Source organism: Amphiura filiformis, chromosome 8 (assembly GCF_039555335.1).
Source record: "Amphiura filiformis chromosome 8, Afil_fr2py, whole genome shotgun sequence".
NCBI classification, from domain to species: Eukaryota; Metazoa; Echinodermata; class Ophiuroidea; order Amphilepidida; family Amphiuridae; genus Amphiura; species Amphiura filiformis.
The window spans coordinates 3042975-3060108 of NC_092635.1; the positions used below are offsets into that span (position 1 = coordinate 3042975).

At 38.7% G+C, this 17134-nt stretch overlaps 1 protein-coding gene across 1 annotated transcript in view; it reads left to right on the forward strand.

The window, feature by feature from the left end:
• Window positions 1–5962: 5962 nt before the first annotated feature.
• LOC140158423 (low-density lipoprotein receptor-related protein 6-like) overlaps window positions 5963–17134 on the forward strand; it is a 162208-nt gene continuing 151036 nt past the window's right edge. Inside the window, 1 exon segment of the mRNA XM_072181513.1 lies at window positions 5963–6491. Coding sequence (XP_072037614.1) covers window positions 6473–6491 — 19 coding nt within the window. The 5' untranslated portion in view covers window positions 5963–6472.

Sequence of the window (17134 nt, forward strand, 5' to 3'; positions counted from 1 at the left end):
TAAAAATTTAGGACATACTACAAAACTATATTTTCTAGAATTTTAGAAGAGTACTTTTAATATTGGCCGGTTATTTATCACACAGCGACGTCAACTAGGCAATGTAATAACATACACTAAAACACCAAAGTACGAATATTTCCAAACATCTAAATTAGCTAAAAATTTAGGACATGTTACAAAACTATATTTTCTAGAATTTTAGAAGAGTATTTTTAATATTGGCCGGTTATTTTTCACACAGCGACGTTAACTAGGCAAATCCCAAGTTCTAACGTACGCTATTTGTAGAGGTCACGCGTCAATGGCAAGAGCACTGTGTATTACAGTAACTGCAGTACATGTATGCATACCTACGACAAATCAGTCTGGAGTTATTATCGAAAAGATCAAAGGTTGACATTTGTGCTCTGTAGGCATGATAGGGGTCAAACACATAAAGTTTATCCTATAGTGATAAAAATGGTCTGAAAGTGTTTGTTTTCTTATAGTAATTCAGAAAAAGAATAGTTTTCACTATGTACGACATTTCGTTACCTAGGTAGCGCAGGAAAATACATCAATTAGACTCAATAGGTAGTAATTCCTTTTGGTGTGTTACCATCATGGTAACGAAACATCGTAGATATTGCAAACTATTTCTTTTCTGAATGATTATACGCTCGTATAACAACACAAACATTTTGAGATCATTTTCACCAAAAACCCCAGACTGATTGGTCGTAGGTAGGTCAAACTATATATTTTCTGAATAGGGAATATTTTGCAATAGGTTTTACAAAATCGGAACAATATTGATTTTGGACAACTATGTAAACTTTGACCCTGAATTTCTCGGAATGCTCACTGGTCATCCCCCGGGGTCATCCGTTATTCTTATTTAATGTCAATATTAAAGCAAACATGTCAGTCATACCCAACTTTACACTCATATCAAAGCAAGTTCTATCCGACTAAAAATTTACTGGTTGCCACCTTTTACGCAAACTTGCTGGTTGGAACGCGATTTTTCCAAAGAATACCAATAGCAAACACAAAACGTTTTCGGCATCATTCGCAAAAGGTTGCCAGAAAACGTTTAAATGTCGGGTTATCGTGGTTATGGTATAAATGTATAAAACGTTTTAATAACATTCAAAAACATTTTTGACAACGTACCGTACTGTAAATATTCTAACATAATGTTATTTAAGTGTTGACAAAATATTTGGCAAAATATGTTCGTAAAATCTGTTTTGCATTTACAAGGTTGACAGCATTTCCAATGTTGGTGTAGTGTGTTTTCATACAAAACATTTTAAAATGTTTTCATGACCTTGTATGTTATTATAAAAACGTTTTTAGCAAAATCAAAACCCAAAATATAACCTGTTTTAAAAACGTTTTGTGTTTGTTGGGTAATGGCCTTAAGATCAAAACGATGAAAAAATCGTTGGATATACCCGGTACATACATGACATGAGCATATTGGAGGAGAGGTCAGTCTCCCAGGAGGCGGATTAGGCCTAAACATCCTTGATGGGATCATTGCTGACTTGATTGCACTTGCTTTATTGCGACGACCGAGACTACCCCCTCAACTACGGACCATAATACAAGTGGATGATGGCCAAAGTGTGTTTTATAGTCGTCAATTTGTCTCAGATCACCACCAGATCATAATTCTTTAGTCAGTCTGCTGCCACCTCTAGTTGTTTGCTAAAACTTTACAGAGGCCTTTGAACTTCGATACTATTAGTATTAGACTCGATTTATTTGTATTGCTTGTTAAAACGGTGAGTGTAGAGACACGCTTGGGTCCTGATTGGACCAGGCTCAAAAGCTCTCAAACAAATTGCTCAGATTATAGTCCGAAACTCCAGTGGCCTTACCGGAGATGTCAGTGGACATCGTTATTCGTAGTGAAGAAGACTCGGGCATTGGCATTTGGCAGACATCAAAAGTTTACAGAAGGCTGCGCTTCCCACTCGAATTTTATAAATTAAAAGAAATCACACTATGAAAAATAATAAAATAATTACAGTAAAAAGCCTTTCATGCATGGGATAGGAATGTCTACTTTCTTGTTTCTGGACAGTGGACACGAAGGCTAAGAGAGCAAAATTGTTATACTTTTGTTGGGAGTGGCCTTCCTTGTTTCAATTCTTTCTATATAGTTTGCCATTATCCCTTCCAGAAAAGCATGTTATGTCATTTTTGGTTAGCCTGACAACAGACTCTGGCCTGACAATGGATATAGGCCTACCATGGACCCAAGTGTGCGTCCCATACCGCTTATAGGCTATAGGCCAACCTAGGTAACAAACAAACAAACGAACGAACGAACGAACAAACAAACACGATATACTCAGGGTTATGCTATAGAGGACATGTGCAATGCAGTTTATCTATAAGAAATAAAGGTTCTATCAAATAGAACCTTTTTTGTCCTCTCACATGTCTCAGGAGAATCCTCCCTCTTGAACCTTTAAAAAATTTAATTTTGGAGAACCCTTGAAGGTTCTCTAACCCGTTCTGTATCACATGTTTGGGGCCATTTTCCATGGTTTTGGAACCATTCTTTAGAGTACCTCTAAGGGTTCTCCTGAGAGGACAACCTTTATTTCTTAGAATGTAGTATCATCCTAATATCACCATCATGTTAACCCGGTTTATCAAGGCCGCCTATTATAATACTCATCTCGTGAAGCTTCTTGATTTTCCAAAATATTTTAGGCCAATATAAAGTGGTTTTTTAATAGTGATATTCCCAGAGAAGGCCGGGTGCTGATCATCCGAAAGATGAAATGAAGGCTCCGAAGATGACTGCTCACTGCTGCACAGTGTCATCGCCCCGATATCTTCATGACAGAAATCGCCATGGGTTCAATCCACAGCCACGCATGGCCATTTTTCCGACCTTTGAGAGTCATAATGAGCCGAGGGACATCTGACTAGCTACTGACAAGAGCCTGGTAATCGACCTCTCTGTGTGTGAGTGAGCATGCTATAGGCCTACGCCATTATGAGGTCAGGGGTCATCTGTTTTTAGACTGCCTCCACTCCATACGAGTGAGTGGAGCTAGCCTACGCTGCATGCGCTATAGTTCGGCACATATAAAATCAGAATTTTTGTAAGTTTTTGAGTTCAAGACGCAAGCTTCTTTCTCAAAACGCAAGCTAATAATAATAATAATATGGAAATTTATAATGCGCAAGTATCCGTCAGAGCCGCTAACGACTATCATCCGTTCAACACATATATTCACGGTGCAAGGAACAAAATCTGGCTTCTTTAGACTAAATAAATTACGGGAGATATTCATCATTTTCTACCCCGGTATCCAAAGATTTATCGTCTGAATATCAAATCGTGCATAGCACATTCACGTGCATCAATCGCGGGTATTCATTTCAGTGTCTCTGCTGTATAATGTAATTATTAACCGGGCGATGTCGGTGTGTGCTGGTGACCTGCCAATGAGTTATTCCTTCCATGGGTCTTCCAGCACCAAGATGTCATGTTTGACATCACTAGTCTAGCATGTCGATCAGTAACTAGAGCGGTTACCGCACCAGAGCTGAACCACGTGGCTTCAGCCCGGGGGGCACACCGACATTTAACACCACTCGCGGGGCAGTCCTGGCATTTCGAGATATATGTCAATTTTATCATTTTGAGACATGAAAAGGATATGAATATTGACCCATGTTAGCACTGGTTTCTGTGCTGTACTCTACCTGTATGATGCTTTTCCAACTGTAGGATCCCAGCAAACACAAAAACGTTTTAAAAACGTTTGTTATAAGTTATATTTTGGCTTTTGGTTTACATAAAAACCTTTTAATAACATTAAAATGTCGGGTTATATAAAGGTCATGAAAACGTTTTAAAACGTTTTGTATGAAAACACACTACAACAATATTTTTAAAATGTTTTCAAAAATGTTATTGTAAACTATTTTTGCAAACATTTTTTGCCAAATATTTTATCAACACTTAAATAACATTATGTTAAAATATTTGCACTCAGCAAACACAGAAATGTCCTTAAAAAGTTTTTTTCAAAACGTTTTAATAACATTTAAATGTCGGGTTATATAAAGGTCATGAAAACGTTATTAAAACGTTATTGCAAATATTTGGGGCAAACATTTTTCGCAAAATATTTTTTCAACCCCAAAATAACATTCTGTTTAGAATGTTTTGTATCAAGTTTTCAAAAATGTTTTAGGAATGTTATTAAAACGTTTTATACCCTTTATATAACCCGATATTTAAACGTTTTCTCTCAAACATTTTTTGTTTGCTGAGCAGTAGATTATCAAAAATGATTTTTAATGTTATGAAAACGTTTTATACCATTAATATACCCTTTATATAACCCGACATTTAAACGTTTTCTGACAACCTTTTATAACCTTTTGCGAATGATGTCGAAAACGTTTTGTGTTTGCTGGGATAGTAGCTATTCGAGAGGTGTCGCGGTTTGTGGAACGGGGCTAGTTCTAACCCATGTCTTATAAGGAGTGTTACCCCTTTCTTTCACTTGACACGTGTGGGTCTTACCTTGGCATTTTGAGATATAAAATGGACCCATATGAACATTGACCCGAGTCTTATGAGGAGTGTCACCCACTGGTGAGGAAATATTTTTATTATTTTGAAATATCATTTGCTTTTTCCTCTTTCATTTGACACCACTCGGGGTGTAGTACCTATGATACCTTGGGTGGTTTTTCGTAGACTTCTCCGTACCCGGGTCTCCGTAGTCCACTTGCCCATTGTGCAGCTATACGGTATTACATTTAAGCAGCAGCAACAACAACAAAACACTCTGATTTGTATTCGCTTGTTTACAATTGATAGACTTTCACATCTGATATTTTCAGTCACCGTAATCCCTCTGTTTGTAAGCTTCCCAATGTTTTACTCGGGCTTTCGCGATCCATAAACTGGTAGATTCCAAAGTATTGTTAAAAATTGAAGTGAGCCATTATACTTATGTCAAGATATACTTTTACCGTCACTAATTATATAAACTTTGTTATGATCATTTAATACTATTGGATACTTTAAGTTTAATTGTAATAAACACCAGTATAATTTCGAGTTCAACTTAATGCGTTTGTCATGATTAATAACATATTTTTATTTATCAAAAATCGACTATACCATAGTCTAAGTATATATTTCGAAATATGTCCATTTCAAACAAAAAGGTTAGTAAGTAAGCTAGTAAGTAAGTAACCACTTGTATATTAATAATACCATTTCATGGTTCAGCAAAAAGTAATCATGACATTTTCTTATGCGTGTATCGGTGAACTGATTGCTTTATCGGAATATCAAAATTGTGTGAGATATATTTTAGGGACCGTTCACAAACACTTGTTAGGGGGGCCTGATGCAAAAAGGGGGGCCTGAAATTTGTTGAACTAATGGGTGGCCTAAAAAATGACTACAAATTTTTCTGGGAAAATTGAGTTATATGATGGGGTTGACCCATAATTTTCATATCAAAAAGGGGGGGCTGAAATTTTGAGGTCTTTAAAGTTCGCGATGAATTCTTTTTGCATCAGCCCCCCCCTTACAAGTGTTTGTGAACAGTCCCTTAAATCGCAGGTTTTGTCAAAAATACAGCACCTTTATTCGCAGTGTATAAGTTGAGGGCATCCTATTGCCTTTTTAAATCCCTTCCCATTTCCGAACTCTAGTCTCTGGTCCAGTCAATTCTACCTCAACACCAACTTGGCTGGAGAAAAGACTAAGTAAAACCATCAATGGAACCAGTATCAAATTACCAGTGACTGACAGATTACCCATTAGTACGTGGCCTCTAGTTCAGTCTGTTATCTATAGTATCCTACATACACAAGCGCAGAAAAACTATGCATGTGTGAGAAACTAGCTCCTCATCAAAGTTTTCGGCTGGTAGATTCATCATCTGCATTTAGCTCCTAGTTGGTTGGAGTCAATTGGACAGTTCACAGATTAGATGGTTTAGGGCAACTTGGATTTCTACAAGGAATAAACCATATATCCATGCTATAAAGTGGTGTAATACTGGAGACTTGCAATTACCAAACATTTATATTGGCGGTTTCATTTTGAATTTGATCCGTTTCGCTTTGACACTTTATACCAAAGTTGCACATGGTAAAATGGAATTGGTGCCAAGTTTTTCAGTTTAATGAATCAGTAGATTCGTGGTGGATACAGTACGTTTCCAATCTGTTTGGAACTTGACTCATCATAGCTTAACAATTCAACTTTAATACAAGTTACAACCGCATTTGCATTTGCTACCAGTAAACAAGGATTTATTTTCTCCAAACATTGCTTTTGATGACATTCTATCTGTGGGAATCATTTCTCCAGAACAGGAACACTAATGTAAATGCCAGCTCAAGTGGCGACCTTCTTTGAATTTTCAAGATGATAAAGTCAAGGATAATATACATGGATTTTTGTAACTGTTTTGTTAAGAAGATGCTACTGATATTGCTTGGTAAGTGATCCCCCAAACCCAATACACACTGTAGTCATGGTGCGTATAAATATATAGCAATATTTACTCCTGGTATAAATTACTGCAACATTTCTGTTCAAACACACCCCGGTTTGGACATGATCATGAATTCATGATGATGCAGCCCACTTTGTACCAAAATTTTCCCATTTCAACGATTTCCAGAGTGGCAGACATGGCAGATGGTGTATTCACGGATCTATCACTTTATGTTTATTCGGAATACCTGTTCCACCAATTGGCATCAAACATGACAAATGCACTTTGCGACCTCATCATTGAATAATTAAATTACATATTATTCCATTAACACACTTCTAGCATTATTACCCCCACCCCCTCATTTATTAAACCTGACTTTGATTATGACTTAATTGAGAAATTTCCCCTGTAGTCTGAGGCAAGAAATCATGTGATACATGGATATGTGGATCTCCTGATCATGATATAATGATGATGGCTATTTGAACATCAACATGCTGAATGTTACACATGAACTTTTATATAATTATAATGGCAGCTCTTCTTGGATGGTGGCCCTTCTTTCGCCAAAACAGAAGGACCTATCATGCCTATATCACCACTGGAGGCCTAATTGACAACTCATGTAAAAGATGACCGTTATCACATGAGAGGGTTGGTTCTGGTATCCCATGGAGTAGATAGAGATTCCTCTTGTCTTCCGGCGTAATTAATTAGTACTATTTGTCAAAATAAACTGTATCTTTCTCGCGCCCCACTAAGTGCATATGGATTACCCTGTGGTAATATAACAAGCTTCAAAATTTTGCACCGATGTCGTTGGTTGTCACCACACATAATTATAACATGGTACCTACTATCATCATTTTATAACCAGATCTTTACATATTAAAATGGATGATCTGGCTATTACCTATTTTTCACTTTCATTTTCGCAATTTGCATTGCGAAATATAATTGTAGGCCTACATGCATGCAATTCTTAATAATTTTGTAGATGTGTGTACATTGTAAACATGACTGTGAAGGTTGTTTCAATACAGATTTAAGTTTCAACAAATTGTAACAAAATATATATTTGTACCACACAGTGTAATTTGTAGTTAAACATACAACCACAGGTGTAATCGTGGTAATTAACCTCAAAATACCGGGTGTTTCCAAATGTTCATCTATAAACCGGCCTTGTCAAGTCATATCTGAAAACATAAACCAGTTTCACATTCAAACATGAATTGCTTCACAAGAGTTTTCATGTTTATAGGGGTTCGTTTGCTTGTGTCATCAAGGCTAATTGCTTTGTTTTTCTTCTTCGTAATGTTGTCCTCCAAAATAACGTTTTGCGCTTGGGTGGCAGGACAATTTTAGCTCATTTATTCACGAAATTGCCAGCTGAGTCAATCATGTATCAAAATGTATCTATGAAAATGAATTATAATAAACAGACGCACCAAGACGGATATCACAAGATCTGTTTGTAGAGTCAGGCAGAATGTTATCATGAATCTCCTATTTTGATATAAAGTGCGGGATGGTCCATACAATCATCCCCAATGTATGTGGGTTCTGACCAAATAAATCTCATAGTTGGTCATTTTAGCCTAAAAAGAACCATCTGTGTGCTTTCCGCGAGAATATGTTCTACTTTTGCACCATATTTAGTTATTACACCATTTTAGCTTCAACATGGCAAAATATGTCCTGCAATATCATCATATTCCACCTCTAAATGTTGAAATGAAATTGTTGGAAACCTGAGCAGAATAACCTTGACATATATCATTCATGTGTTGGGGATATACATGTGTAGTAGCCCATACTGGACTATATTATAGCAAAATGTATCTGGAGTTGACAGAGCAAAAAGAGCATCATATGGCAGGGGTGCACGCTATAACATTTTCATGAATTTGGGGTGAAAACCTGGCAGAGCATCACAAAGTATGGTGTTACTTTGGCCTGGGGGTGTGTGAATAGTGAAACAGCTGTTCCCTTGTGAGTGAATCAAACGAGCCTTCTGTAATCACGGTATTACCCACAAACCAGCCAAAACCATAATAGTATTCTGACTTTCTTGAGGAAAACTGATGTTTAGCATACAAATGCACGTTGCGTGACATATTAAGAGTTAAGGCTATTAAGGTACCGTTATTATGAAATATTAAAAGCAAAGTATTCAGCTTAGGGCTATTCCAACATTTCTCAAGTTATTGTGTGTTTACCCAACAATTAAAATCACAAGAAGCATATGAATGCAGGCAATGCCTTCTAACAGTATGCCTTCTGTACTTCCATAGCACGCACCAGAGGCAGAAGAACGAGACACGCAACTTTCCTATGCATTAAAAAGTTTAGGCGTTGTAACTTGTAAAATATATATTCAAATATTGCGTTCAGTTCCGAGTGTCTCAATAAAATCGATCTGCAGCACATGCATGACCGTGCAGAGCCTGCTGGCCAGTGGCCACAGGCCGCTGTGTAGGCCTTATTTGACCACATAATCTACAAGTGACAACCGATATCTAACTGATTGATTGAATTTAATGAAGAGACCGTCTTTCATACAACATTTTCTACAAAAGTTATAACCACTGTGTTGCCTAAAGGCTTTTCATGATCAGAAATGTTTGTTTTCAGTATTTCAAGTGGATCAAAGTTGCTTTCGAAGTGGCAGTCTTTTTGTATAACAATCATTTTAAAATAGTTCACACCTTAATAACATGAGTCTATACATAGATCGAGACCTATAGCCTATACATAAAGAACATATGTTTATTTTCAAAGGATCTTGTTTCAGTGTTTATTTGTTTCAATTCAAACTATGAAAACTCTTCATGTTAAAAGCTTGTTAAGTCTTGAAAGTAGTGCCTTGTACATATACTTCACTCGGTCATTAATCGGTTCTTAAACTTTTTTGAAACTTGCTTGATTGTAATATATACTGGTAGGCCATCTTACACGACAATAGGCCTTCAGATTGGTGATGATGATTGGTCACGTTCTTCCCTATGCAAACACCCATGCATATTTTAACATTTGCGTGAACTTTTGGAAAAGCTAGGGCGTACATAATGGGCTATTTAGCCATCGGTGACATAAGTTGGCTAAATGCAGCGAAACGCTTTCAAACTAGAGAAGGAAAGAAAACATGAGAAACCCGTGGCAGGTGGGAGAATTGAGTGATGAGATTAAAGGGAACAACATCAGAGGCGAAATTAAGCTATACACCTGTTTAACATTGCATATGTGTTTCACCAAAGGGCCTAGGAAGGACTATGGTTTCACCACAGGGCCTAGTCAATTTTCATCCGTTCTTATCTTTTACAGCTATCGTAATCCTAATAACATTCCTTGCCCGTAATACATATTAATTTTAAAATGCTATATTGATAACAATGAATTCTCGAATTACAATTTTATAAACTAAACTGTTGAATTTAGGCCCACATCTAGTTCACAGAACTTTATCATGTTTATCACCAGAAGCTTTAATGCTGCATTTAATATGTTGTATCATCTACACGCAGCATTTTACCTGCATCATTCATGATAATTTCGAACTCTTCCAAGTTCGTGGGCTGTTATTCAATGATATTAATTATATCTTCATTCAGCCATCTAGGCCTAAACAAGATTCTTTCAAACTGAATGTGGTCACCGATTTTCGAAACTGCATGTCGATTATCTTCCGAATACTATAGTATAAGTAAGAGGCGTCAGGCCCGTGGGGGCTGAATTTGAAATAGTGGACTTTTTTTTTAATTTGGACCTTTTTGGACGAGGGGAGGATTTTGAAAAAGTGGACTTTTTTGACCAAAGAGGCATAAAAACTCCCGATTTTTTCCCTCGCTACGCTCGCAAATGGGACTTTTTGGGCATTTTGGATTTGGGAGCGGCCGCCCCCATCTGCAGCCCCCCTGGTTACGGGCCTGAGAGGCGTATAAATAATGATGGTGTGCCCATCCCAACCAAAAACAAACTCATCAGTCATCAGAAACTAAAATGACTTTTTTGTCATAATGGCCAGTTTAGATTCTTGTTGTGTCTTATCAGTTTATATCTGGACTATAAAACTTACGGAATTAATAAGTGGCCACTCGTCAACGGTCAACTCCATTTTCTACTTTGGGTATATAGTTTTATATATAGGCACGCTGTCTATTTGCAGTAAGATTTTCTTCGTGCTTCAACAAAAACGTCGAAGTATTTGAGTTTGAATTTACCACGTAATAAACTGAATTTAACGGTAAACCGTTATTTACTAATATATGATTACAGCAAATTTTGCAAGCTCTTTTATTGGCTCCCGAAATAGCGGTAACCCGCTATATGCAGTCACAGCATAATCATGATAATAAAGCAGTAATCAGATTGTTATCGCAAGTGTAATCACCTTTTCTTAACATTTTGATAATCCGTTTGTAAACCAAGTAACCATGTGTAAAATTATTTACTTGTCTAGCCTCAGGTTTACCGCAGCTTCCTGGTACTCAAGTGTACAACTTGCTGTTCAAGCAAACCCAAAAATGCTCTTTGGGAGCATGTATGGATGAAAGATGTATAAATGATAGGCCTGCGCGTTTTAATACAAACATGAAGGTGAAGCTGATAGACCCTGAAAAAAGTTCTTTTTTTTTTCAGGGTCTATGGTTGTATGCTTCTCTGTCAGCTTCCATAGCTTACTTTCTTTTCATGCGCTACTCACAGGTATTACCCACAAACCTCAGCACACTTTACAGGAATCCCCCGATTGACCACTGTGGGACCCAAGACACATCATCTGGATAAACCACAGCAAACAATTAGTGATTTTCAGCTAAGAAACGCACACCCTACATACCACAATAAACCATTGCAACCAGGATGCAGGATCAGCTACCGAGTTTTTGAAAGTTAGTTCCTTGTGAATTTTAAGTTATCCCAATTATTCGCGAGAAGGGTATAGATATTTTATAATACCAGGACCATTGTGTTGGGTTTTTTTTCCTCAAAACTATCAATTTGGTGTGCAGGCCTACAGGGCATATTAAGGTCAAGAAGATGATTTTGTTTACTTACAAAAACATATTTTTGTCAATAGCACCTTGTCACATGGTTTATACGTCCACGCTGATAATGCAATTAAGGATCTCTTTTCCTTTACCGAGGTCAAGAGTCCGAAAATATTCAATCATTCTTTTAAAATGGAAGAAGTTTTCATGCTTTACTGAATTTTATTAAAATAAATAAATAAACAAGGCTGGTGTTGGGTTGAGATACATTGTAGTGGGATGGGAGAAATCACTGAATGGTAACTTTTTTTTCACTTGTAAAATAAGTGAGGTGAAGGCGCCGACGTTTTAACATAATCTCGCTGCAGATTTGTTGGCTTTAGAATACATCCGGAACAACCAGATTGCCTCTGTTGTACAGGGAGAAAGCTGCATTTCAGTGCATTTAATTTCAGGCGAAATCAATTTTGACATCGCTGTTAAGGCCTGGATAACATTGTTTACAATATTTGGCCCAAAATACATAAACACATAAAGCATGATGCTTTTGATGTTTAACATAAACGGAAATGTGAAATTTGATTTTGAAGGAAATTGATTATTTTGTCAAAGATGAAAATACTAAAGACAGGATGTGAAAATATTGTGACGGGACCGAGCGGCTAGGTACTTAGCAAGTGGCTTTATAGGTGGGCTTGCCGGAGCTAGAATCCGGCTATGCACTGGTGGAGACTGTGATGGACCTCAAAGAAACTACAGTGATATCTTGTTTTACTTCAACAATGTATACTGATTTATTCGTGGCACTTGTCTTATCTGTATTACATACTACGGCTTCCAGAATATACTTTATCTCCACAAAGTAATACCATCTCACATATCGATCAACACTAGCTTTTAATCTGGCCAGCAGGCTGTCTCACGCGTCACAATAACCGGGCAGCAGGTAACAGTAACCACAAGTTGCCGTACCACCAATAACACGCTACACAACGGCAACAGTCTGATTTGTAAACCCGGGCCAAATTAACATGCTAGAACACGCCACACCAGAATCTAGAACGATCATCACCGGAGTCAAATAAGAAAAATGTGTTAATATAATTATATAACATGTTAGGCCTACAAAAATCTAAGTTATTTAGTACAAAATGAAAATTTGGGCATAGTAGCCCCGCGAAGCGCTCATGCTAATATCGACGACACTTGCGTACGACATGCAAGCATGTAGTGGCAAGGTATCATCACAAAGTTTGACAAATATGATATAAACACAACTACCTATTGGCATACGAAAAATTGGGCAGCATGGCCCCACGCGGCGCATGCCAATAGGTATAATACATGCAAATGACATATAATATGCATTGGCACATATTAATATTTTGAAAAATACCTCTAAGTTTTTGAACGCAATTGAAAATTTGCACATAGAGGCCCCTCTCTAGGTGCAGACCAGATTTTCAACAATACATAAAAGATGACATACGTATGTATCTTTACGATACATGACGTATATATCTCTATGCATCATCACTCTTAGAATTACGACATGGTAAACAACAATATAGATTTCAACAGACTATGTGTTATAAACAATAGCACTATACAAACCATTAGGCCCTACTATACCATTAGGCCTTGTCACTACCTCCATCACTCAGCATTTGGATTGGTCAACTACTTCCATCACTCAAAGCTCAAGCCCTCCATCACTCAAAACTCGGACCGACTAACTCCTCCATCACCCAACTCGGACCAGTCAAACTCCTCCACCACCCAACTCGGACTGGCCCAACTCTCCTCCAAATACCCGCAGTACCAGGGCACCAGCCCACGTCGCACCAGGACACCAGTCCACGTCGCACCAGGACACCAGTCCACGTAGAACCAGGACACCAGTCCACGTAGAACCAGGACACCAGTCCACGTAGAACCAGGACACCAGTCCACGTAGAACCAGGACACCAGTCCTACCCGACGTGTTCCTCCTCTCTACTACCCTTAACTCGCCGAATATTACTCTCCGCAGTAAATAGGCCCCCAGACCTCCTCTCTGCTACCATTAACTCGCCAATGTTACCCTCCGCAGTAATTAGGCCCCCAGACCTCCTCTCTCTCCACATTCCCCGATGATGTGTCCCTGGGCTGCGCCACGCTACTGCATGGGCCCCTTGGACCTTCTCCTCTTTTATGGATCCGTGCTCCTTGCTCCGTGCTCCTCTCTCTCTCCCGCACTGAAAAGCAAACATACACGTGCACGGAACCACAACACAATGTCTGTTGAAATCACACATAACAATGATAAAAATATACCATATCATCTTACCAATAACTTTCCGTGAGCACTTAACATCCACATATTATAAAAATAAAATACATGAATATTTAAATATACTTCACACAATTATAGGCCAAAATAAGATCATAGGCCCTGCACACGACATGTTTTGTAATAAAGACCTAATTAATCTAAAATAGTATCTGGGTGTGACTTGCGTGAGTTCCACATAAATACTCTGATCCAAATGTTAAAGCCTCTATAATTAGACAAAATGTAATTTCGTTATTAAACAAATGCTTTTAGCTGAGGCTACAATGTTTGCATATCAATAATAATCATGAATAATGTCAAAAGTCAGACAATATAAATAAACACATAATAAATTGTGAAAAGTGAGAAAGAGAGTGAGAGTATTATTTTCCAAACGAAAATAATACAACGCGAAAAATATAATAATCCCTATTAATATTATACGCAACTCGTCATCTCTAATAATTAATCAAATCCAAGATCCAAAATAATATTCGGGGAAAACCCGAGTAGTTGATGCAATTAGCGCATGTACATGTATATGTGCTACCTAGTAATGCGCTGTGCGGTACGTATACCTTTGACCTCATTGATATGCATAATCTTGCACGTCAGCCATCTAGCAATAATGGAACCCAAATCAATTTAATTACAAAATAATCTAAGATAGACGAACTAAATCAGCCATTTCTCTCTTTCCGCTTTACCTAGAAAGTCCTGTTACGCACCAAAATGAGCAGCAAAGAATACTATATTGTTTAAAACATATGATTTTGAAATACGAACACGATAAAGCATGATTTTGGGGGTGAATTTGTGGCCCAAACCGATAAGAAATGTGCAGAGATGCTATGCTTTCCGTACACACGCACACATGGAAAATAAAACAACGAAGCATCACTCGAATTGCTCACAGAAAATCGCTTAAAATACATCCTAAAATTAATTTCATGATTCCCAAATCACCTCTACGTGTTCTATACATAATAATCTAAGATGAGTTGGAATGATTGAATTCCTAGTATCATTTATAATAATAAAAATAATAAAAGAATAACGAAAGAACAAGAGAAATATAATTACCTAGAACGATCATCACCGGGTGGGGAAATTTCCACTCCAGCGAGACCGCATGGTAAGCAGCCAATCAGCGAGGCTTATTACCAGTTAATTGATTGATTGATAATGACGTAATGCAAACGAAAATTCGCCTTTAAAAAGGCGCACTACGTGATTTGGATAGCAAAATTAAAGGATACTACTTTATAATATTTAATATTTCGAATCCCGTCACACAGCCCCTCCCAACATTATTGACGCTCCGTCAAAATGTGATCTTTGAAACACTAACGGGGTTCGAAATTGTCTTACTCTACACCTATATATATACACAATTTACTCTACAACATTTTTTAAATATATAGCGTCCTATGCTCCTTCCGACTCAGTCATGGCAATGGTAGTCAGCTTAATCATCTGGCATGCCTGAAGCCAACAAGTTCCTGGCAATGGTAGTCAGCTTGATCATCTGACATGCCCGAGGCCAAAATATCCTTTGTCCAACACGGAGTCGGTCTCCTGATGACAGCAGATCCCTAGTCTTCTTCAGCTCCTAGCTGCGACCATTCTTCTAGACTCTCTCGATACTCTCCTTCCTCCTTCTCCCTCCTTTCTTGGTCCATGATTTGCCGCTCGAGCTCTTCTAGTCTCTGTATCTCTTCCTCTGCGTCCTCGATCTTTCTGTCCAATTGTTGCTTCTCATGTTCCTTCCTTTCTACCCGCTCTTGCTGTTTCTTTAACCTCCTTTCTGCTCTTTCTAATTTCCGCTCCAGCATACCCAACTCGTTTTCCTGCGCACTGACCCTCCGTTCTCTTTCCATTAACTCCATCTCCCACTGCCAACGTTCATGTCTCCTCATTTCCATCCAGTGCTGATAGTACCCTTCCGCCTGACTCATTCTCCTCTCCCTTTCTCTTAATTCTCTCTCCCATACTTGGTACTCCCGGCGGAAATCTTCTCGCCATCGTTCCTTTTCCTTCTCCCATTCTTCATCCACTCTTGCTCTATTAGAAGCCATGTCGATTTCTGTAATAAAAGAAAATACAAGGGATTAATACTTTCAGCAATCTCTCCTGGTTTACTCTTAGGCTAACGGTACCTAATGGGTCTCTGTCTGACTCGGCTTGGATTCCGACGTCCCACCCACAGCTGGGGTCCATATGTGTCATTAGCATTAGCTGCTTCTTTACGTTCTCCTATGTCTCCAACCCGATTTACCATACGCCCACTTCCTGGAACTTTATTGCCTTTTCCCCATCTTGGGATGTTTTGCACTGCTACCTCTGGATTGAACTGGACTCTCTTCTTCTCTCCCGATCTTACTGGACATTTCCTCAAGATACTTGGTCTCTCTGTGTCCGGTTTCGTACTTGAGTTCTTCTCTTCAGTTCCTTGACTCTCTGTAGGTTTGTCCCCATTTGCTACAGGGTCATCCGGTTTAGGTGCTTCCACTAATCCTTCCACCTCTGGCAACACATCAGTCTCCAACTCAGACTGTTTCTCTGCCGGGACTGGAGCTTCGAAGACCCATGGTTCTAGCTCTGGTCCTTCATAGGGTTTGAGGCGGTCCGCATGCACAACCTTTGGTTTACTTCTGGCCGTTTTCTGTATGCGGAAGGTGACATCCGATAGTGCTGTCACCACTAGATAGGGACCTTCCCACGGCAGTGTTAGTTTCTTTGACAAGCCAGGTCTCCTCTTGACATCAAACAGCCACACAAACTGACCCTCTTTATAGATAGGATCTCGTGTTCGACGGTCATAGTTCCGCTTCTGACGCCTACTACTCGCTTCAAGAGCATGCCTAGCCCTTTCGTGTACACCTCTCATTCTCTCCCTTAACTCTTCTGCATAGTCAGTTGCACATTCTCCTTCTCCAGGCACGGCACCAAACACTAGGTCAACTGGGGCAGATACTTCACGTCCTAACATCATCATATTAGGGCTTTCACCGGTTGATGCTTGGACACTTGATCTATATGCAAAGCCCACATAGGGTAGACACTTGTCCCACTCCTTCTGGTCTTGTAGTGGCAACAACATCAGCGACACTGCATTGGTTATCGTACGATTGTACCTCTCCACTAAACCATCAGACTTCGGGTTATAAGGGGTAGTTCTTGTCTTGGTGATGCCCAGTATCTTGCACATCTCGCTGAAAACTTCTGACTCGAAGTTCCTCCCTTGGTCTGAGTGCAGTTCTAGGGGGACTCCAAACCGGCACACAAATTCATGCACTAATTTGTTTGCTACTGTCTCCGCACGCTGGTCAGGT